Source organism: Elephantulus edwardii, unplaced genomic scaffold (genome assembly GCF_000299155.1).
Source record: "Elephantulus edwardii isolate Elephantulus edwardi_28Jun2011 unplaced genomic scaffold, EleEdw1.0 scaffold00091, whole genome shotgun sequence".
In the NCBI taxonomy this organism is placed as follows: Eukaryota; Metazoa; Chordata; class Mammalia; order Macroscelidea; family Macroscelididae; genus Elephantulus; species Elephantulus edwardii.
Genome location: NW_006399841.1, coordinates 5,413,739 through 5,435,027, shown reverse-complemented (window position 1 = coordinate 5,435,027; position 21,289 = coordinate 5,413,739). Strand labels below are relative to the sequence as shown.

General features: G+C 45.6%; 1 protein-coding gene across 1 annotated transcript in view; it reads left to right on the top strand.

The window, feature by feature from the left end:
* Positions 1 to 19,468, top strand: part of FBXL2 (F-box and leucine-rich repeat protein 2) — a 34,480-nt gene extending 15,012 nt beyond the window's left edge. The window contains exons 3-15 of the mRNA XM_006890613.1: positions 1,680 to 1,734; positions 2,024 to 2,098; positions 5,392 to 5,486; positions 7,977 to 8,045; positions 8,118 to 8,213; positions 8,368 to 8,494; positions 8,628 to 8,702; positions 11,324 to 11,454; positions 13,587 to 13,647; positions 14,362 to 14,406; positions 15,072 to 15,128; positions 18,609 to 18,821; positions 19,361 to 19,468. Of these exons, the coding sequence (XP_006890675.1) occupies positions 1,680 to 1,734; positions 2,024 to 2,098; positions 5,392 to 5,486; positions 7,977 to 8,045; positions 8,118 to 8,213; positions 8,368 to 8,494; positions 8,628 to 8,702; positions 11,324 to 11,454; positions 13,587 to 13,647; positions 14,362 to 14,406; positions 15,072 to 15,128; positions 18,609 to 18,821; positions 19,361 to 19,468 (1,207 nt within the window). The remainder of the gene's footprint in view (positions 1 to 1,679; positions 1,735 to 2,023; positions 2,099 to 5,391; positions 5,487 to 7,976; positions 8,046 to 8,117; positions 8,214 to 8,367; positions 8,495 to 8,627; positions 8,703 to 11,323; positions 11,455 to 13,586; positions 13,648 to 14,361; positions 14,407 to 15,071; positions 15,129 to 18,608; positions 18,822 to 19,360) is intronic.
* Positions 19,469 to 21,289: the final 1,821 nt, after the last annotated feature.

Sequence of the window (21,289 nt, the reverse complement as noted above, 5' to 3'; positions counted from 1 at the left end):
CCCTCCTTCTCCAGCAGAGCATCTGGTGGATTTGAACTGTGCGCCTCTGGGATTGCAGTGCAGCTTCTTGCCACTAGGCCACCAGAGCTTCCCCTCATTGCTGTTTTGATTTGCATCTCTAAGATAATGGCCCGCTCAGTTTTGTATGTTGATCTTGTACCCTGTCACTTTGAATCTTTCAATTAGTTGCAGTAGGGTTTTTTGGGTTTTGTTTTTTTGCTGAGTCTCTAGGATTTTCTGTATTGGATAAAAATCATCTGCAAATAGGGGTAGTTTTACTTCTTCCTTAGCAGTTTGGAGGCTTTTTCTTTCCCTTGTTTGCTATACTGCCCTGGCCAAGACTTCAGTTCTGTGTTGATTAGGTGTGGTAATAGAGAACATCTGTGTCTGATTTCTGTGCAGAAAGAGAATGCTTCCAGTCTCTGACCATTTAAAAGAATGTTGTCTCTTTGTTTTGCGCTTTTAATTATATTGAGAAATTTCCTTTCTCCTCCTATTTTGCTTAGGGTTTTTATCAGATATGCATGTTAGATTTTATCAGATGTATTTTATTTATATAATGGATTACACTGATTGTGTTTCTCATGTTCAGCTCATGTTGCACTCTTGGTATGAATACTACTTGTGCATAATTTTAAAAAAATATATTGTTCTATTGCCCAGGATTTTGTTGAAAATTTTTATGTCTATGTTCATAAAGGCTTTGGAGCTGTAATTTTGTTAATGGTAGCTTTGCCTGGCTTTGGTATCACTGTTAATTTTGCTTTGTAAAATGAGTTTGGGAATGTCCCCTCTTCTCTGCATATTTGGTAGAATTAGCCAGTGAACTCATTGGGGTTGGAAATATCGATGCAAGTGTGGTTTGGGTGCTTCTCTCTGCTCCCCCCTCCCCACCCCATGTCTCTCCTGTCCTCTCTAACTCCATAGCTTTTACACAGGAAGAACCAGTCACTTCTAGACCTTGCAGAGCAATAAGTCAAGTGAACAGATGCTTCATTCTGGAGGAGTTAGACCAGGTTTTCTTGGCCCTGTTGTTTGCAGCTCTCAGACACCTGGGCCTGCTTGGAATGTCTCCCTCCTGAAGAAGCGTTTGGATAGGTGTGAGGAGTCTGAGTTCGAACAGTGTAGGTGTCACCCTATCTGATACCTGGAGATGAGAGCGTGGATAATGGAATTTTGGTTTCTGAGCTTCTACTGCTCTGTGACACTGGTCTCCTGGTGGAGCCGTGATTCAGTGCCTAGTTGTAAACTGAGCAAAAGTCAGCAATGTGAAACCCCCAACAGCTCCCCAGGAAAAAATACGGCCATCCGTTTCCGCAAAGGCGGCATCCTTGGACTCGTACATAAGGGACTTTTACTCTCTGAGGATGGCCGGAACTCAGAATTGATTCAGCTGCACGCAGTTGGGTCCCGTGCCAATTCCTTATAATGAAGAATATAAAATGTTACCGAGTTATTTAAGAGACTATGTGCTATGTGTCTAAAACAGCATCTGAACATGTGAGCATTTAATATTTTACAGTGGTGACATAACATTATAGGGCACTTGTGTGTTGCAAACGGAGGAGTCTTGAAAGACATTTATAATACATCCAGAGAGCTAACTAGATTTTCTCTCTCAAATGATAAATATCCAAAATGTTAACACCCTTTCATGTTTGTGTTTCTTTCCTCTTTAGAATATTTTCATTCTTGGACATAGTAACTTTGTGCCGATGTGCACAGATTTCCAAGGTAATTAGCTGGCTGCATTTTTAGTCACTAAACCTAGTATTTTATTTGAATAAGGATACGTTTTGGTTCAAGTAAATATTTAAAAGTTAAAATTTTTTTTGTTTACTTCTATTTGTAGATTTAATATATCTAATATGTTTAATATAATGGTGTTAGCACAATTGCATTTTTATTATATCAAGAATATGAGTTCTGAAATACGAAGATTGAGTCAAACTATGTTTTTAAAAGTTTCAGTAAATATATTGCTTTCCCCTTCACCTGCTTTCCTTTGCTCCCCGTCTCTCAGGCTTGGAATGTCTTAGCTCTGGATGGGAGCAACTGGCAAAGGATCGACCTTTTCAACTTTCAGACAGACGTAGAGGTCAGTGTGAGCAGTGCTTTACACAAGTAAATGTCTTCCCTGCCTCGCCTTTACATTAGGCTTCATTTAGATCTAATAATGAAATGGAAAGGCTAAATAGGAACAAAATTTAGATGATAATTTCCCACAAATTAGCTTTTTATTTTACTCTTTTGCTCTGTATTGGTGCCTTCCTGCCCCCACCTTCTTTGTTTTTCATCCGACTTTCATGAGTCTGCTTTTAAAATCCTCCCACCTGCTTTATCCCTAAAGTGTCTCTTGCTGAGGAGTATTTATTAATCCAGGAGATGCGCTGGGAATTCTGACCCAGAATCAGAAGTGATGGAAGTGCAAGGTTTATGATGAAGCAGCAGACCTGAGATGTCACCAGGGTGCCCTGCTGTTTAAGTCAGGCCATGTCTCTGGTGCTTTGGTCTCATTATCTATAACGTAAAGAAGAAAGCCTTAAGATACTTCATCATTCCAGGATCCTGGAACATTTATCTGGAACAATGTAATTACCTACCTTTAGGAGTGGTGAATGTGACCAAATGAGGATCATTTCTTTTAAAACAATTGTACGATTTCCCTAGTGTTGCCATAACAAACACCCCACGTGGGTAAAGAACGGGGGTTCACTCTTACAAGTCAGGAAGTCAGAGATACGACTTGTGGCCGGGACGTGGTTCTGAGGGGAATTCAGGTCCACAGTGGGTCCAAGGGAGAAACGTGGGCGTTCTCCTCCTGCCGCAGCCGTGGGAGCCCAGCAGGGGCCTTCTGAGTCAGAATCGACCTGACAGCAGTGAGTCTGAGTTTTTGAGCGTGGCCAGGAGTCCTTGGCATTCCTTATAGATGAGTCTTCACATGGTGTCTGCCGTCTCTCTGTATGTCTGTGTCTAATCTGACTTTTAAAATCACTCACCAATAATTCCATTTATGATCTATCCTCCAGGGGCATGGCTTCACTAACATGTTGTTGTTATGTGCTTTCGAGTCGCTTGCAACTCATAGTGACCCTGTGTACAACAGCCCTGAAACCTAGCAAAAGAAAAACTCCCATTTCTAAACAGGTTATAGCTATGAACATGTTATGTACCATGGAGTTGGAATCAACCCATAGCTGGCCCTTCAGAGGCAGTAAATCACACAAGAGGAGATTGCCCTTTCTTCTCCTTCAGAGCAGCTAGTGTATCCAAACTGCATGCCTTCAGGATTGTAAGGCAGCTTCCTCCAGTAGGCTACATCATGATAGAAGGAGAAACGACTGAAATTGTCAGTGATTTCGTCTTCCTTGGGTCCACGATTAACATCCTTGGAACCAGCAGTCAGGAGACCAGAAGATGTACTCCATTGAGGAAATCTACTGTCAGAGACCTCTCCAAATTACTGAGGAGCAAAGATGTCACTTTGAAGGCTAAGGTGCTCCTGATTCAAGTCATGGTCTTTTCAGTCACTTGCTGTGCATCTGAGAGCTGGACAGTGAACAGTATGACAGAAGACGACTTGATTCCTTTGAGTTGTGTTGGAGAAGAGTACTGAATATCTCATGTACTGCCAAAAGAACAAATGGGTATGTCTTGGAGAAAGTGTAGCCAGAATGCCCCTCAGAGCAAGGATGAAGAAGGCTCATCTCCCATACTTTGAGCATGTTGTTAGGAAGGACTAATCCCAGCAGTGGGAATACTGGACATCATGCCGAGAAAGGTGGAGGATCCGTGAAAGAGAGGAAGTCTTTCAAGATAGATTGACACAGGGACTGCAGCAGTGGCCTCAGGTATGTCGTTGATGGTCAGGATGGCTCAGGACAGAACAGGATTCAGATCTGTTATCTGTAGGGTTGCTATGAGTCAGTACTCAACTTGACAGCACCTAACAACAGGGACCAGCAGCATGGACGTTGCCCAGCCACACACATGCATCTGATAGCCCTGTCCACCAGACAAGTGCCAGTATCTGCTCCTGTATCATCTGATTGACAGCACATGGAAGCTGTCACCAGACCAGCCTTCCCTCATCTGTATATAAACAATGAAAAGGAAATGGCACATAACCCCATCTTCTATCACACTCACCTGTAGAAAGGGAGTAAGAGCATAAGTTCACAGAATTAGTGAGCTGAGCAGTACCCCTTCCTATTCAGTCAGCTATATAAACAAGTAACCCATCCAGAGATATACAGCAATCCCAGATGTGTCAGAGACAACAGATAACTTCAGATCATACCCCAAACACAAAGCAAATCAATAGGAATCGCATGGTCAAAATACAGAACTGTAAAAATCTTTGAGAAGAAGCAATGCTATTGGAATTTTCCAAAAAGGAATTTCAAACAGTGAATGTTTGCTACCATCAGTATATAGAGAAAAAGTTTGAGGAAACCTCAGGCAAGTCAAAGACATAGACAAAATATTAGAATTCAAGAAATAGATACAAGAACAAATTAACAGAATAAATTGAAAATTAGAAATCATACAGAAACAACAGATAGAAATTCACAAGATTAATACTAAATTTCAGAAATACAGAACCAAGGAATAGAATTGAGACAATAGAAAACAGAATTAGTGAGATTGAAGACAAATTTCTCAATACTAGTTGGTTAGAAGAGAAAGCATGAAGAGAAACTGACAACGTTTGAGAAGAATGGGAATCCCTGAACACTTGTGCTCATGTGAGACCTAACCTACACCAAGAAGTTTTGTCTGAACAGAACAAGGGAGCACTGCGTGGTTTAAAATCAAGAACGATGTGTGTAACAGGGATGTGTAGCCCCTCACATTTATGCAGCCTGTATGCTTAGGAAATAATTTAAGAAGCTGTACTTGATGAAGAAGCATATGGCATCAGTATTGGAGGAAGACTCATCCACCACCTGAATTAAGCAGATGACACAATCCTGCTTGCCAAAAAGTCAGGAGGACTTGAGCTGCTGTGATGTGAGGTGGTCATAAAGCCAGGAGTATGAATGGCTGAATGGAAAACCAGCTTGCTCTGTAAACTTTGACTTAAATGACAAGAAGAGTAAAAAACATTATTAGTAGTTCTGTAGTATTATGATAAGAATATTTTAATGGGTCTGGAAGTGTTTAATATTTCTATGTGTAGAAGGGTACATTTTATTTACTAAGATAAACACTTACCTGATGTTAGATGTGAACTGTACTGTTCTGACTTATGTACCAACTTGACTTAAAGACAGGTGTGGGATTTATTTATAATCCAGGGACTTCCTGTACATTCTACATTTAGAGTTCTTTTCCTGTTATATAAGCAACATGAAAAGCCATCTTTCCCCCTCACTTCTGTGACTGAAGGGCCGCGTGGTGGAAAACATCTCCAAGCGATGCGGCGGGTTCCTGAGGAAGCTCAGCTTGCGGGGCTGCATTGGTGTCGGAGACGCCTCCTTGAAGTAAGTCAGAGCCCGCAGGCTCTTGCCTCAGCAGCTGACATTTTCATCAGTAGAATAAAAATAGATAGAGGGTTCCCCCCACTTAAATCCTTTCTGTCGTAATTTGTATGACTGAAGGGGAAAAATCTTACTAGTCCCAATCTACTCTTCTAAAAAGGGTGGTTTATAGGGTAAGGAGTTGAATTACCAACCCAAACGCACATGGTTCGTATTTTCCATGGGAGAAAGTTTCCTCCCCAGTGATTCACAGCCTCTGAAAATCCACTGGAGGGTCGTCTGTGAGTTGGTTCCTACTAATAATAGCACATGACAACTACAGAAAGGTTATGAAAAGGCAAGGCTGACATAGAGACTCATTCTTGAAAGGCCACCAGGGGATGAAGAAGGGAGTGAAAATTAATGCACAGATCATAGAGACATATTAAGATAGTAGGTGAGGTACAGCATTAGTGAGAGATCTTCTCAGTAGCTCTCTGGAAGCATAATTGAAGGAGAAAATGTTTCCTGAAAAATTAGTTCTCTCCCACTGCCTTGGGACCACCGTGGGCGACATGGACCATTACCAGCCACGTGAGCCTGTTTACATGGTAAGACCATCGTGGCCAAATTCTTCTCTATATCCCACCTTTAGCTCTTCTGATGGTCTTTCAACCAGTTATTTATTTTGTAGCCTTCAGTTCCTGACCCACTGCTATAAGGACATGTCCTCCAGAACGGTCGTTTTTACTCAGATAATGGACATTTCTCTAATCTGCACCATCTCTGTGCCTCAGTAAACTTCATTTGTTTTTATGAAAAACATTAGGTGAAGGGAAAGGCAATAGACATTAAGAGAATGAGTTAACAATAAGAAAAAATGCTCATTATATAATGCCTTCTAATCTCTTTGGCTGCTTTTTACTTAGCATCTATTTTATAAATAAAATCTCTGTTGCCATTCCTGCCCTCTTTTGGTTGCCATTTGACTCATATGGTTTTTCATCCTTTGGTTTTAGTCTGTTTTGCTCTTTTGGGTGAAGTGTGTCTCTTTTTTAAAAAAAAATTAAATTTTATTATATTTGTGTGTGTACCGTTGAGTCAGATCTGACTGGTACCGGAGGAGACTGCCCCTCCTCTAGTGGAGTATCTGGTGATTCAAACTGCTTGCCTTTGGGAGAAGTGTGTGCCTTGCAGACAGCATGTTGGTGGGTTATGTTTGCTTATCCATTCTCCTGCTACTTTTCTCTCGAATAGTGCATTTAACCATGCACTCACATTCAGCGTGATTATCGACAAGGATGATTCTGTTCCTGGCGTTTTCTGCACTCTGCTTTTCAGTGTTGCTAGTGTGTTTATACCACCTGCTTTATTTGTGGTATCTCATTCTGCTTATGGTTTCTTATCATTTTCACTTGCAGTTGTTTTTTGTATTTGTAAAATCTGGATTGTTTATTTTGATGAGAAACTTAAGTTTCTTAGTGGTTGCCTTGTAAATTACTGTTTTGTTCTAGAGTCTGCAACAGTTCCTTTTATCCTGAAATATTGACTTCCTCTCCATTTAGAAGTTCTGACTCTAAACTTGTTAACTCCATTTTTATATTGTGGTTTGTCCTCATTTATGCACCAAGATCTCTGGTTTGCTATTTTTAGTGTCATATTTTGATCTTGCAAGATAGTTGAAGATACTTTTCCAGAAGATGCAGAGGATATCATAATCCTTGTGGAATATGCTAAGCAGTGGGTGCCTATCTGGGAATATTTGATATTTCCCCTTCTGGCCTTGCTGCCCGTACTTTGATCTTTGAGAATTTCACCTTTCACACATACACGTTCCCACCAGGAAACGTGAGGTTCTCATGCTGGTCAGTTACTGACCTACCTCAGGGCTCAGGGATGGGATTCTAGAAATTCACTTGAAGCTGAGCTTTCTATAGAGGAAGGAATAGGGAGCCTGGCCTTGATTCCCAGATGACTCGTCAGAGTCTCGGTAAAGGAGAGCTAGAGCCTTGAAGGTACCTGTGTCCAGGTGCAATGCGTGGGCTGGCAGCACAGACCCCAAGGTGCCGCTTAAGAAAGCAGACGTCTGCATTGAAACAGATGAGGAAGGGAACTGTTTAAAAGGGACGTATGATTGGGTATTATTGTCATGAGAGGAGTCCAGAACGAAGGCTTCACAGTGGAGTGGACTTGGCAAGGAGGGATTGTATAACAATGAATTTTTCTTTTTCAAGAAGAGTGAATTGGTGGGCAGGGAGAAAAGTACAACAGTGAATGAATAGAAATCCTAAGTCTCTGTAAACTTTCATTAAAGTTCATTTTAAAAAAAAAAAGGCGGTCTGTCGCGCCTCCAGCTCTGCGTTGGCATCTGGGCTGTGAGGAGAGCTGGGGACAGTGCCTTCAGGTCTTCATGCAGGGTCATCTCCACCGCTCCTGGTGTCCACTCTGCCCTCTGGTGGTGACCCAGTGCCTGGCAAAGGCCCTGAGGGAGCTTTACAAGGCTTCTCGTTTTAGGACCTTTGCACAGAACTGCCGCAACATCGAGCACTTGAACCTCAATGGATGCACCAAGATCACCGACAGGTGAGTGGCCGCGGGGAGGGGGAGGGCAGGAACCTGCGTGCAGATACCTTGAGTTTGTCTGCCCTTTTCCAGCACGTGCTACAGCCTTAGCCGATTCTGTTCCAAACTGAGGCACCTGGACTTGACTTCCTGCGTGTCCATAACTAACAGCTCCTTAAAGGGCATCAGGTGAGAGGGCTGCTCGGGTGTGGTTAAGAGGAACCGGTGATCACGCAGTGGTCATCCTCTGGTGAGGCCGGCGGAGCTCCTCCCCGAGTGGCCCTGGTCAGTGACCTGTGCAGGACAGACTGTGCACGAGTGGTTGTCCCTGTCCTTCTCTCAGTGAGGGCTGCCGGAACCTGGAGTACCTGAACCTGTCGTGGTGCGACCAGATCACCAAGGACGGCATCGAGGCCCTGGTGCGAGGCTGCCGAGGCCTGACGGCACTGCTGCTGCGGGGCTGCACTCAGGTACCGGCCCCCGAGGCCGTGGGCATCGTGTGGGGGAGGCGTGGGCGCGGCCTCTGGAACCCACTGTGGCACCTGGCTCGGTGTACTGCTCCCTTACTCGGAGGCCTTGCCTCTGTTTTCTCCGTTCACCCAGTTAGAAGATGAAGCTCTGAAGCACATTCAGAACTACTGCCACGAGCTCACGAGCCTCAACTTACAGTCCTGCTCGGTAAGTGGTCTGGGGCACTGCCCACCACTCCCTCCCGACCTCCGTTCCTCCATCAGGAGTCCGCTGCACATGCCCCTGGGAGCTCCCTGGAAGGTGGGCTGGTCAGCAGTGGCCGCGCGTACACACCCCACTTCTCATCCTGGGCCCTGAGGGTGAGCTGTCAGCCAGCCACCAGATGAGAGAAGGACCACAGAAAGCTCTGTGAGCTCACCACACATCCTCGGACACCCCCAGAAGTCATGCAGGTGGAGCTGTCCGTGTGTGTGAGCAGCGCCGGACGAGCTGCTGTGACGGTCACTAATTGGTCATGAGCCTCAGACAGTTTGTGACGAGGCCTCAAGATCTTTCTTTCTCACTTAAAAATCAATAGTGAGAATACTTTTGATAATTTTTTAATGGATATAAAATGAAAAGACAAATGTGAAAATACTTATAAAGCACAGAGACCAAAGCCACGAGCATTAGCCTGTGAGAAACTCTTGTCCCTTCAGCATTACTATACTATAAGTATTAGCATTAAAAGGCATGTTTGCTTGTTGCTGCTTCTCCAGCTTTGGAGAAAAGCACTGAATGCTCATGGTCTGCGCTAAGAACAGACAGATAAGTCTTCGGGGAAGGTGCAGCCAGAGTGCTCCTTGGAGGCAAAGGGAGTGAAATGTCATCTCTCATACTCTGGGCATGTTGGTAGGAGAGACGAGTATTTGAAAAGGGACAATCAAGCTTGGAAAGGTTAGAGGGTCAGAGGAGGAGAGGGAGACCCCCACCGAGATGCAGTAGTGGGCTCAAGTGGGTCAGATGGTGAGAAAGTACAGGACGGTTCAGATCGGTGTCACAGGGTCACTACGAGTCAGACTCAAGTTCACCTAACAACAACAAGAAAACAACAACAAAAAACTTCTCCAGGGAAATCCCATACCCTCAGCTCTTCATGAATAACTCATGAATCTTTAGGTTCCTTGGTGGTGAGTGACAAGAGAGAAGGCATTTTCTGGACAAATTTTAACCTCATTGACTTGCCCTGTTTAGAAGCAGGATGCCTGATTGTGGGTAAGATGGCATTGGCAGACAGCTTGAAATAGTGTCTATATATACTTCTATATAAACTACTATATTTTAAGATATTACTTGGACCTTTGATTAAATTTATAGAATTCTAAGACATTTATCAATCATTTAGTGGCTTGTAATTTTATTTCCCAAAACATGAGGAAATAATTGTGCTAGTAGACAGTCTCCTCCCTTGCAATTAACTGCCTCTGAAAACCTACCGGAAGGTCAGCTATGGGTCAGTTCCGACTTGAGGGCACACCACAACAAATACTGTGATAAGTAATACACTATTATATTTATATTACCAGTATTTTATGTAGTAGACATCTAGAGTGTTAATTTGTAAAAATTGAACTATTATGCCACTTAACTAGACAAGTCTTTGCAGTTTTTTAAATTTTATCTGGTTTTTAATACAGCTTTCTGAACCATTTGTTAGAAAATGAAGTTTGTCTTGGTGACGCTATAAAGAGAAAAGTCAGAGTTTGAGATTTTAAACGTTAAGAGTTTAAATGCTGGGAAACTAAGAAAAGAGGATGAATCATGTACAATGCATTGACACAGATGAGGAATAGAATGACTTAAAAGGCATATATGATGAAGTAGCATGTGCGTGACAACAATCCAAAATAAGGGCTGCATAGTGAAATGGACGGGGAGAAGGGAGATTGTACAACAATGTAAGAATTTCTTTTTTTTTCCAAAGAGAAAAGCGAACTGGAGGGGATGTGGGCAGGGAGGATAATGTGCAACAATGAATGAACGGAAGTCCAAGTTCTCTCTAAACTTTCATTAAAATCTCAAAAGAAAAAAAACCACCATAAAACAACCAACAGCCATATAACACAAAGACAGAAAAGGAACACGCAAACAACCTCCAGGCCATATATAGATACATGTGGAATATGTGAGTGCTGAGGTCCTGTATTTACTTGGAAATAAAACTGCTCTTAGAAGAAAATGAAATTTCAAAAGAAAGAATTTAAATGTTGTCCTTTATCAACTAAGAGATAAAAATCACACACTTTAATGTCATAATTAACTGCCTTAATTTTATTTATTTGAATTCAAACATCCTATGGTTATATTCCAGGATTCATTAAATTGAAGAGATTTAATTTTTCTTTATAATTTTCATTTGAGACATAAATTAGTATGATCATAACAGAATTTATTAGTTAATTAGTACTACTTTTTGTTAAACTTGTCTTTTTTAAATACTGTCTGAAGTGCAGGCTATACTTAATTGTTTCTACATCATGTTCTATTTCTCTTTCCTAATCAACTTATTTAATATTTATCTTCTGTATTTTTTCCCTTTTAATCAAATTATCAACTTCAAGGAAGGAAATGTTAATAAAGCTACAGAAAGTTTTAGCAAAAAAAAAAATGTTGTCCTTGAACTTTCCCTTACGTCACGCTAGACGACTGTCCAGGTGTTCTCGGCTAACACAAACACGTGTCTGCGCCATCCAGCTCTCTCAGTTACTAGGGTGCAGTGGCGGGTGGTGAGCGCCCCCCAGGAGCTGCTCCTGTTTCTGAGCTGAGGCTTTCCCTGTGGTCTCTCCCAGCACATCACAGATGAGGGCGTGGTGCGCATCTGCAGGGGCTGCCACCGGCTGCAGGCGCTCTGCGTGTCTGGCTGCAGTAACCTGACCGACGCCTCCCTCACGGCCCTGGGACTGAACTGCCCGCGACTTCAGTGAGTACGCAGCCCTCCACGGCGCAGAGCTTGGCTGGGCGTGGAGCGGGGCTGGCTTGACCAGAGGGGCTTTCTGCAGACGGTTTACTCTGAGTGTGCTGGAGAGGAAGGGCTGCCGCTGGTGGCATAAATGATGATGGTGGTGGAGATGATGGCGTTTGTTAGAAGTGTGGAGAGTTCTTTCATGGGTGTGCAAGAGAGGAGTCACATAACCTCACCAGAGACCCAGAACCTTAGCTTCTTGGTGAATGTCATCCGTTCACCCCGAGTTTCCTCGTCCCCGTGTTCCTTTGACCATGAGTCTGGTCTGACAGCACTTGGTGGTTGGACTTCTGGGTGTACATCCAGTATCACCAGGCTGTCCGCTGACCCACAGCTCCATGGCAGGAGACGAGGGAAGAGCTGCTTCTCAAAGTCACTTCTGCCTTCATGACGTGGACCTTCACTGGCCGATGGGGCAAAACTCAAGATGAAACCCCTGCAAACATCTGTCCATTAATAATTAAAAGGTAGACTGTGGAATAGGAATTTAGGAAAATAGAGAGTTGTCAGAAATGTATGATGGGATGCATAAAAATCCGCATCTGGGCTTTAGAGAGCTGAAATGGACTGGTATTTTCAGACAGTCATATATAAATGCTATATACACGCTATGCAATGTTCTGCAATGCGGTGCGGCCCGTTATACCAGGAATGACAAATTAATTTTCCAAAGGAACATTATCTGTCTTGAAGTGGAATGGCATAGAATCCACATGCCTGTGAGGAAGACCAGTTAATGTGACTATTATTCAAGTTTATGCACCAACCACTAAACCCCAGAAGGAAGAAAATGTAGGTTTTTACCACCTCACTGCAGCCTGAGAAATTGATCCGTCATGCAATCAGGATGTTTTGATAATTACTGATTATAATGATGTGAATGCTGGAATCAAGGGGAAAAGATCAGTGTTTATGAAACATGACGATGGTGATAGAAACAACACTGGAGTTTGCAGCATGAAAATTTATGAAAAAAATAGTCATTGCAGATACTTCTGTTAAAAATCCCAAGTGGTAGTAACCTCTCCTCGTGGAGTGCACAGGAGTCAGTCCAGAGAGGAGGGACAGAGTCAACAGCATCCGTGACAACAGGCCTGGGAGCAAGTTCTGGAATGGACCACAGCTCCTGGACAAGTCCACGTTAAAGCTGAAGGAGATGAGAAGTCCACAAAGCCAATCAGGACGATAGCACACCTGGATTTAGGGACCATATCAAAAGCAGACCTAAAACATGGAGCACCAGATGAGCTGTGGAAGGACATCCTACATGAAGAAAGCAAAAAGTCATTTAAGAAAATGAGACAGAAATACTAGAACATAATGGAAACTCTGAAGTCTTGAATGTGAAGTAGCTAAGGAAGAAATGATGACATGAAAGAATTGAATGAAAGAATTCAAAGGACAGCTCGAGAAGAATTGATGCCTTTAAGTTGTGCTGGAGAAGAGTATTGAACACACCATAGACTGCCAAGAGAACAAACAGGTTTGTCCTAGAGAGAGTGAAACCAGGACGCTCCTTGAAGGCAAGGACTGTGAAGCCCTATCTCACATACTTTGGGTGTGTTGCCAAGAGGAACCATCCCTTGGAGGAGGACATCATGCTCGGAAGAGTGGAAGGACAACACAGGAGAGGGAGACCCCGATGATACAGTCACTAGGGCCATGGAGGTAGGTGTGTTGGAAGACAGTGAGACTGACTCAGGACAGGGCAGGCTTCAGAGATGTTATTCATTGGGTCTTTGTGAGTCGTAGTCAAGTCGATGGCACCTCACCACCATCACCTGATAATTCTATGAACTGCAGTGTATCTCAAATGATTTTGTTAAGTAAGTCTATTTTAATTGTTCTGTGAGTCACCAAAAAGTCGAAGTATTTAGAAGCAAAACCAGCATGCTGATCCTGGGGGCGCACCAGCGGTTTGCTGTCCAAGCACGGTTCGCACACCTCTCAGCCCCTTCTCATTGGCAGTGGTCGGATTGCGTCTGCTCCTGATACAAGACAGAAGCGTGTGTGTGGCAGGGGTGACTAGGCTCGTGAAGTTGGGGTGTCTGGGTAACTTGGCACTTTCCCCCGCATCCATCCACTCTCAGGATTTTGGAGGCCGCTCGCTGCTCCCATTTGACTGACGCAGGCTTCACACTTCTGGCTCGGGTAAGGCGTCTTTCTGAAAAACCAAACTCAACTCAAATGACCTGAGACACTTTTGAGTTGGGAAGGTGGTGTAGGGGCAGTGGAAACCCCAGCTTCAGAAAAGGCACATCCCCTCAGTGCATGGCTTTGGTTTTTCGAATTGACCAGAAAATCTGGAGGTCCTGGAGAGGGTCTAGACCTTGCTCTGGGGATGTGGCACCAGAGGCACCGCCAGTCTGGCATGGGATTCCCTTCCTCACATGGACCCCAGGTTGCCTCCTGGCACCTTTCTCTTACTGGTCTGTGCTTGTCTCTCTGCCCCCCTTTCTGTGATATTTCACAAACATCAACTACTGGAGGGCCCCTCTAGACCAATGCCAGGAAAGGCTGCATTCATGGCATCATGGCTCCTCCCTCCCTCCCCAGAGCACATAGTGTGGACAGGGTCCCCACCTACTCTGTGCAGTTAGACATGGGAGCCACTGGAAAGGTTCAGGCTCACGGCTTTCTAGTTGGAGAGAAGAAAGCCCAGGGCAGACCTTACGTTGTTTTAAAAAAACAAAACAAAAAAAGGACTGAGAACACCCTCTTGTTCCGAAGTGCTGCTTCAGGGAGCCCACACCTTAATGGCAGAGGAGAAGGACACTGGGCAGGACTCAGTGGGACAGGGCATGCCACCCAGGTTCCTAACCACTGATGTGCATGAGGGGTGGCGTGGCCTGTGGACTCTTTCAGAATTGCCACGACCTGGAGAAGATGGATCTAGAGGAATGTGTCTTGGTGAGTGGACTGCTTCTAATGGCGCTGCGGGTCCAGCCTACTGCCCATCTGCTCCCCTGTTCCAGTGTCACTGTCACATCATACAGTACCAGAACCTTCTGTGCTCCTCCTGTGTCACTTGTCACAGAGCAAGCCCAGCCTGGCTCCTTCTGTGCCCCCAAGTCCAGCCCGGCCTTTCCTGTGTCCCTCCGCCATGTCACTGTCACAGAGCAAGCCCGACCCTTCCGTGCCCCTCTCCGCTACGTCACTGTCACACAGTGAGCCCGGCCCTGCCCCTGGGTCCCTGTGGGTGCAGGTGTGGGAGCCGGGAGCCCATGACGGTGTGTACAGTTTGTCTAGTTTCTATCAGAGACAGCAGAGAAGTTCATCTTTGGCCAACTTTTTAAGAATAGGTCTTTTGTCATTTTCTTGGAACTTAAAGGAGAAAAAACGTGCATGTCTGGTCTTGGAGTGACTCCAAAGAGACGCTCCTGACTGCACTCCTTTCTCTGGCCCTGTCCTCCCCCGAGACACCAGAGGAGGCCTGAGCACAGTTAGTGTCTCACCTCCTAGAGTGGGAGGATCCCCCTATCCTGCCGGTAGAGAGGGGCTTTGATGTGTGGGCCCCACAGAGCCGGGCGGAGGCGCCGATGTCTCTAGCTCCACTGACAGGCTTTTCTCTGCAGATAACTGACAACACGCTTATCCAGCTCTCCATTCACTGTCCGAAACTGCAAGCCCTGGTGAGTCAGCCTCGGGGGTGCTCATCTCTTACCACTTCTTTAAATTAGCCCAACTGACATTTCTGAAACCAAGAACGCTAACTTGAGAGGCAGGGCACGTGTCACTGCCTTCATCTGAGAATGTGAACGGTTGGAAGTGGCCATCAGACCAGATCTGGGTCCTGGTGACCTGGTGTGAGCTGGGTGGAAGGGGCTCATGGCATTTTCAGGGCCCCAGACTCTTGGAAGCAGGTGACCAGCGCTGTCTCCTAGTACCTCTGTGTAGGTCAGAACCACCAGCACCCAAGTCCTTGATCCTTCATTCAAGTTGAATTATCAGCTTGGTTGCCTAGAGTGAAAACATGGAGCTAAGAGTTGTCTTCCCTCTGACCCTACACCTTTTTTCCAAAGACTTGTGCCCCCTGACAACATGGCCAGCTATGTGAGATGAAGCTTCACCAGCCCTGTCTGTGAGGAGCACGCTGGTTGTACCTCCTCCCAGACAGACCTGTTTGTATTCTTTGGCAGTCCATGGGACAGTCAGTACTCTGGTCCAGCGCTACAGTTCAAAGACAAACGTTCTTCATCTACAGGTTTACTCAGTGTCCAACTTTCAGATGCATAGGAAGCGACTGAAAACACCCCGACTTGGATCGGATGCGCCTTATTGTTTAATCTGACACCACTGCTCTTTAGTACTTTGAAGATGTCCGTGGCAGTGGCTTTTCCCAGTGCAACATATCTTTTGATTTGATCTTCTGATCAAGGGTGTTAGTTGATTGTGGACCCAAGTAGAACAGAATCATTGACAGCTTCAACCTTTTCTCCATCTGTCACCATGTGGCCTATTAATCCAGTGGTAAGCATTTTTGTTTTGATAGAAATGCAGTCCGTATTGAAGGCTGTGGCCTTTGATCTTGTGCAGCAAGTACCTCAAGTCCTCCTCACTTGTAAACAGGGTTGCATCATCTGCATAATGCAGGTTGTTGATGAGTCCTCTTCCACTGCTGATGTCATCGTGTTGAGGAAGTCCCTCTACGAGGGGGATGACACAGTGACTGGAACCATGAAGAAGGTGCAGGACAGGGCAGAGTTCTTATCGGTCATTCTCAGGACCACTGTGCATCACGGTTGACTTGATGTAACCTAAGAACGATAACATTTAAGATAAGATCTTGAAAGGTCACAGTGAACAGTAAAAAAGACCCACTGACTGACCAGGCAGCTCACCCTTCCCACACTGGTTCCTATAGCCCGTGGCCCAGCTGCCATGCACTGTTCAAGCCAGTGTAGTGGTGGTGCTAGGCATGTTACGTGTCATCTCGTCCCCCAGCATTCCGTTGGTGAGGGCACTGTTTACATCCTCATGTTCTCCGAGAAGATGCCCAGAGGTCATCATTTTGTAGTGCAACTGTTGCTTGAGGCTGCCCTGGAAGGATTTTAGCCTGTTATGTTAAATTGGAATTGTGGCATGTTATTCAAGAAGCCAGCCAGCCAGGAAGGGGAACATACGTCTTCTTCCACCTCAGTTTTCCTTTTCATGATGTCTTGTCCACACTGATGAGACCTCATGGCCAAGCTTCAGGGTAAGGATGAGGCTGTGGAGGGGAGGCAGGGGTCAGAGCCTGGGGGATGCCTGCTCAGGAATGCTGGATGTCCGTCCCTCCAGGCCCCCTGCTCCTTGCTGCCTGCCTGAGCTTGGTAGAGGCCAAGTGCTGCTGGTTAGAGGGCTGTCCTTCTGTGGTGCTCCCTGTAGGACAGGCCCAGTCTATACGATTATCTGTGCCCATATCTTTCCCTCACCCTTGACAGGACTTGGGGAGTCTCCTCCTCTGAGATTCCCACCCTCTCCTCAAACGTACCCCTGGCAAGAAACACTGAAACTCTTGCCAGGGCCCTTCTTGTCCCGGATGTTTCATGGAAGCAGAACAAATACCTTTTGTCTCTTTGGGACAGACTTCTCTCAGCCATCTACCAGGGTTCATCAGTGTTTCTGCACTGACTTCATCTCTTTATGGCTGAGTCCAGTGTATGAACGTGCCTTGTTTATTCATCCATTTACCTACTCCAAGGAACTTTCTGTGCATTCTGTTTTCAGTTCTTTGGGATATTTACGGAGTAGGAGAATTTCTGGATCCTAGGGTAATTCTTTTGAGGATCCTGATTGCTTTTCTCAGTGGTTACACCAGCTTGTATTACTACCACCAATGGACATTCCGGCTTCGTCACATTCTCAGAAACACCTCTTAGTAATTATAACCATTTTAGTGTGTGTTAAGCACTATCTCATTGTGGCTTAGATTTTCCTTAATGACTAAAGAGCATTTTCGTGTGTTGGCTATTTTTTGGTTGAAGTGTCTGTTCCATGCCTTTGCTCATTTTTATTGAACTGTTTTCTTTTTTGTTGCTAGATAATTGAATTATGCATGGATTAAACTTTTACCATGTAGTTAAAAAAATTCCCCTCATAATCGATAGGAAAAAAGATTGGTAGGTTTCTCTCTTCACATTGTTAAGGTTCTTAGATAACTTTTCAAGGTTCTTAGATAAGCTTTTCTAATGCTAATATCTTTTGTTGCTGTGTCTCTGGTGTGATTTCAGAGAATCCATTGTTTAGAAGAACCAGAATCTAAAGCTTTACCTGTTTCCTAAGAGAGTTTTAATTCTGCATTTAGGCATTTGATCCACTTTGAGTTAGGTCTTGTTGCTGTTGTGTGGCGTGAGTCCCAGTTCACTCTTTTGCATGTGGACAAACTGGTCTCCCAGCACCAATAGAGCTGGCTCTTCTCTCATTGGACAAACTTAACACTCTGGCCAAAGACCAGCTGACTGTCGGTGTCCAACCTTTGTTACGGGCTTCTGGTTCTGTTCTGCTGGTGTCTGTTCCAGGCTCAGACCATCTGATTTGTTGTCAGGTGCTGTTCAATCAGTTCATGTTGACCCCGTGAACAAGAGCTCCAAACACTGCCCTGCCATCCTCTGACGTGCTTGACAGTTGGTCCTTGAGGGTCATCCTTTCAGAGACCCACATGCTGGTTTTCTCGATACTCACCTTGGAGAAGGCTTGTCAGGTCCCACTATTTAAAGGCTAGTTGAGATAACCTTTCAGACAGTATACCTCTCGGCAGTGGCCGTCTGCAGCAATTTACAGAAATGGTCGAGGGCATTAAACTGACTACTGGTCTCACTTCTAGTAGAGTAACAGGCTATAAAATGGCACTCAAGAGGTAAATAGAAATACCCTGAAATTCTGATTTATCGTAACATAACATTATCTACAGTCCAGCCGGAGCAAGTCAGATGGAGGCTGCTGTCTCCTTGTGTGCGGGTTACAGCCTCGGAAGCCCAGTAGAGGGTCAGCTCAAGCTGGTTTTCAGTGTGAGTTGCAGCAGACCCATTGCGGCAAGTTGTGTGTTCAGTTCTCACCCGCTAAACAGCTGCTGTGGTGACACCGGGTCTCAGCGGGGCCTGGGCACAGCTGCATCTGTCTTCCAATCCCAGAGCCTGTCCCACTGCGAGCTCATCACAGATGACGGCATCCTGCACCTGAGCAACAGCACCTGTGGTCACGAGCGGCTGCGGGTGCTGGAACTGGACAACTGCCTCCTGATCACCGATGTGGCCCTGGAGCACCTGGAGAACTGCCGGGGCCTGGAACGCCTGGAGCTCTACGACTGCCAGCAGGTCACCCGGGCTGGCATCAAGAGGATGCGGGTAGGCTGTCCTGTACGCGAGCCTGAGCCAGGGACACACACACTCACACCCCCACCCCACCCCGAGGAGCCTGCCTGGGAGGAGGCCCCATGAGGTCTAGTGAGCACCCCCTTAGGGGAGGCCTGCCACTTCTCACATGGACGGGCTGCCGACTGGGAGGTCAGCGCTTTGAATTACCAGCCACTTGGTCCCAAGGGAGAAGGGCACTAGTCCTGTACCAAGCGCAGCTCAACGCCGGGGCCCAGGGCATAGTGGCGGGCTTGGGCCTGGGGTCAGTGTTGAAAGGTAATTTAGGTTCCAGGGCAGAGAGGTCTGGGTAATTACCAGGCCAAGGAGGCTCGGCAATTCTCGTCTTTCTCCATTACATTTTCTTGACTATTCTTGAAGTTCAGGCAACTTTGTGTTCCACCCAAAGCAGCCTCAGGCAGGGTGCTCCGGCTGTCCAGAATGTCCGAGGGCCACACAGCAACAGTTACTGTGGGCAGAAATCCAGTCTCTTCTAGGATTAGGACTGCCCCTTGTCCCCTCTCCACTTCTAGGCACAGCTCCCTCATGTCAAAGTACACGCCTACTTTGCTCCTGTGACCCCACCCACAGCAGTGGGGGGAAGTGGACAGCGGCTCTGCAGATGCTGTGTTGTTCTCTGACAGCAGTTGTCCTCCCAAGGCCTGGTGCGGTGGCCTTTCCACAGAAGACCCGTTTTCCTGACCACCAACCACTGCTACCTGAATCTGTTGCTATTCCACTGGGAAAGGCTTTTACAGGTAAAGGACTTCTGACTGGACTGCAGGACTGGTGGGCTTCACCTTTCTCCTGCTGTGATGCGATCAAGTCAAAGCTCGTGTCCACTGACGTCTGACAAGAACGGCTCAATGCAGCGGGACCCCAGATCTCCAGAGAGGTGGGTGCCCGTCTAGATACAAAGTCCTACACTCGTTCTTTCAGCTCCCTCAAAACACATCACCATCACCAGTGTTAGCACAAACCGAGCAAGAAGCTAAGCTATAGATTTTCTACTTGTCCTCAAGCTAGTGGACAATTCTGATTCACAAGGATTCCATTTCAAAGGACCGAACTGGACCTCTATCAAAGTAACCATATCGCAGCTCCACCGTGCCTGGCTGCTGTCCATGTGAAGACCTACGTGGAAAGGACTGGTCACTCACTGGCTTTCCAGGAGACAACAAGTGAAGCATGAAACCGGCTGGTGGAGGGCCTTCCCCCTCCCGTGTCAGAGAAGCCAACAACTTAACAAAAGCCACTCAGAGTTTGTGCTGCCCAGCTGGAAACTCTTGGTTCTAGCCTAAGGACAGTACAGGATACATTTGTTACAGGAAAGCAGTGAGTTATATCCACATCTTTCACAAACTGAGACCTTAAAGAAACAGAATGGATGCATGTAGAATGAATGTGGTTCCCCCAAGTTTATTTAAAATCTTGTAAATCACATTACACCAGAACTATTCAGACTTTTTACACTTCAAACTCAGATCAGTAATGTTGGCACCTTTTACTCATAAAAAATAAACCATGGCAATGATTTTTTTAAAAGTTTAAGAGGTTTTATTGCTGTAATCGTTATCTGTGTAAAAGCAGTTTTGAAATTCAGTCCCTCCTTACACAACCTACACTGTTTTCTTCTGTGGCTTCTACATTTTGTGGTTACCAAAGATGTGGACTCAATGCCCTTCCTTGTGTGCACACACCAGCCCTCGATGACCCTGCAGATGAAGCCCGGGGGAACGTCCCATGACTGACAGCACCTCCTCTAAGTCCCCACTCTTGAGAAGAACCATGCTGAAAGCGACATTGCCACAGCCGTGTTCTCGGGGCCCAGCTGGAAATGGAAACAACCCCACAAATGGGTTTAGCAGGATTATCGGAAAACACCCTCGTGTCTTGATGATTCGAATGTCTTATGACCTGCTCCTGTACTCCCTGTTTTATGTGTACACCATAGCAGGTAAACTGTGTGAGGCAGACACGACGGAGTTAAGGAAGCCATTTAAATCAGTAACTACATAACAGATCTGTTTCAGCGTGTATGAATTAGTTCTCTAAACGTTAATGGAAATGGCTGGAATCGTCCGACGTTAGCTCTTCAGAGCCCGGATCTACTGCTAGCTTGGTGTGCGGTGACCGAGGACATCATGGACAAACCCGAAAACCTCTCTGCAGAAATGAGCCTGCTTCCTTTTGAATGCACAGCTGTTACTAGAAGAGCCGTCCTCAACGGCAACTGCTTCGAGAACAAACTGAAAGGAAAACAAAACGCAGGCGCACTTCATCCAGACTGGTGTTTCCTCACGCCATGCTGTATGTAAACCACCTTCTCTTCTGATTTACACAGACTGAGAGGACACTGCAGGTAAGGCAGAACCTGGGGTATTAAATTAGACACACGTTTGCAAAACAATTGAAAAACATTTATTATACTGAGATGTGTACAACCTACTGTTAAAAAAAAA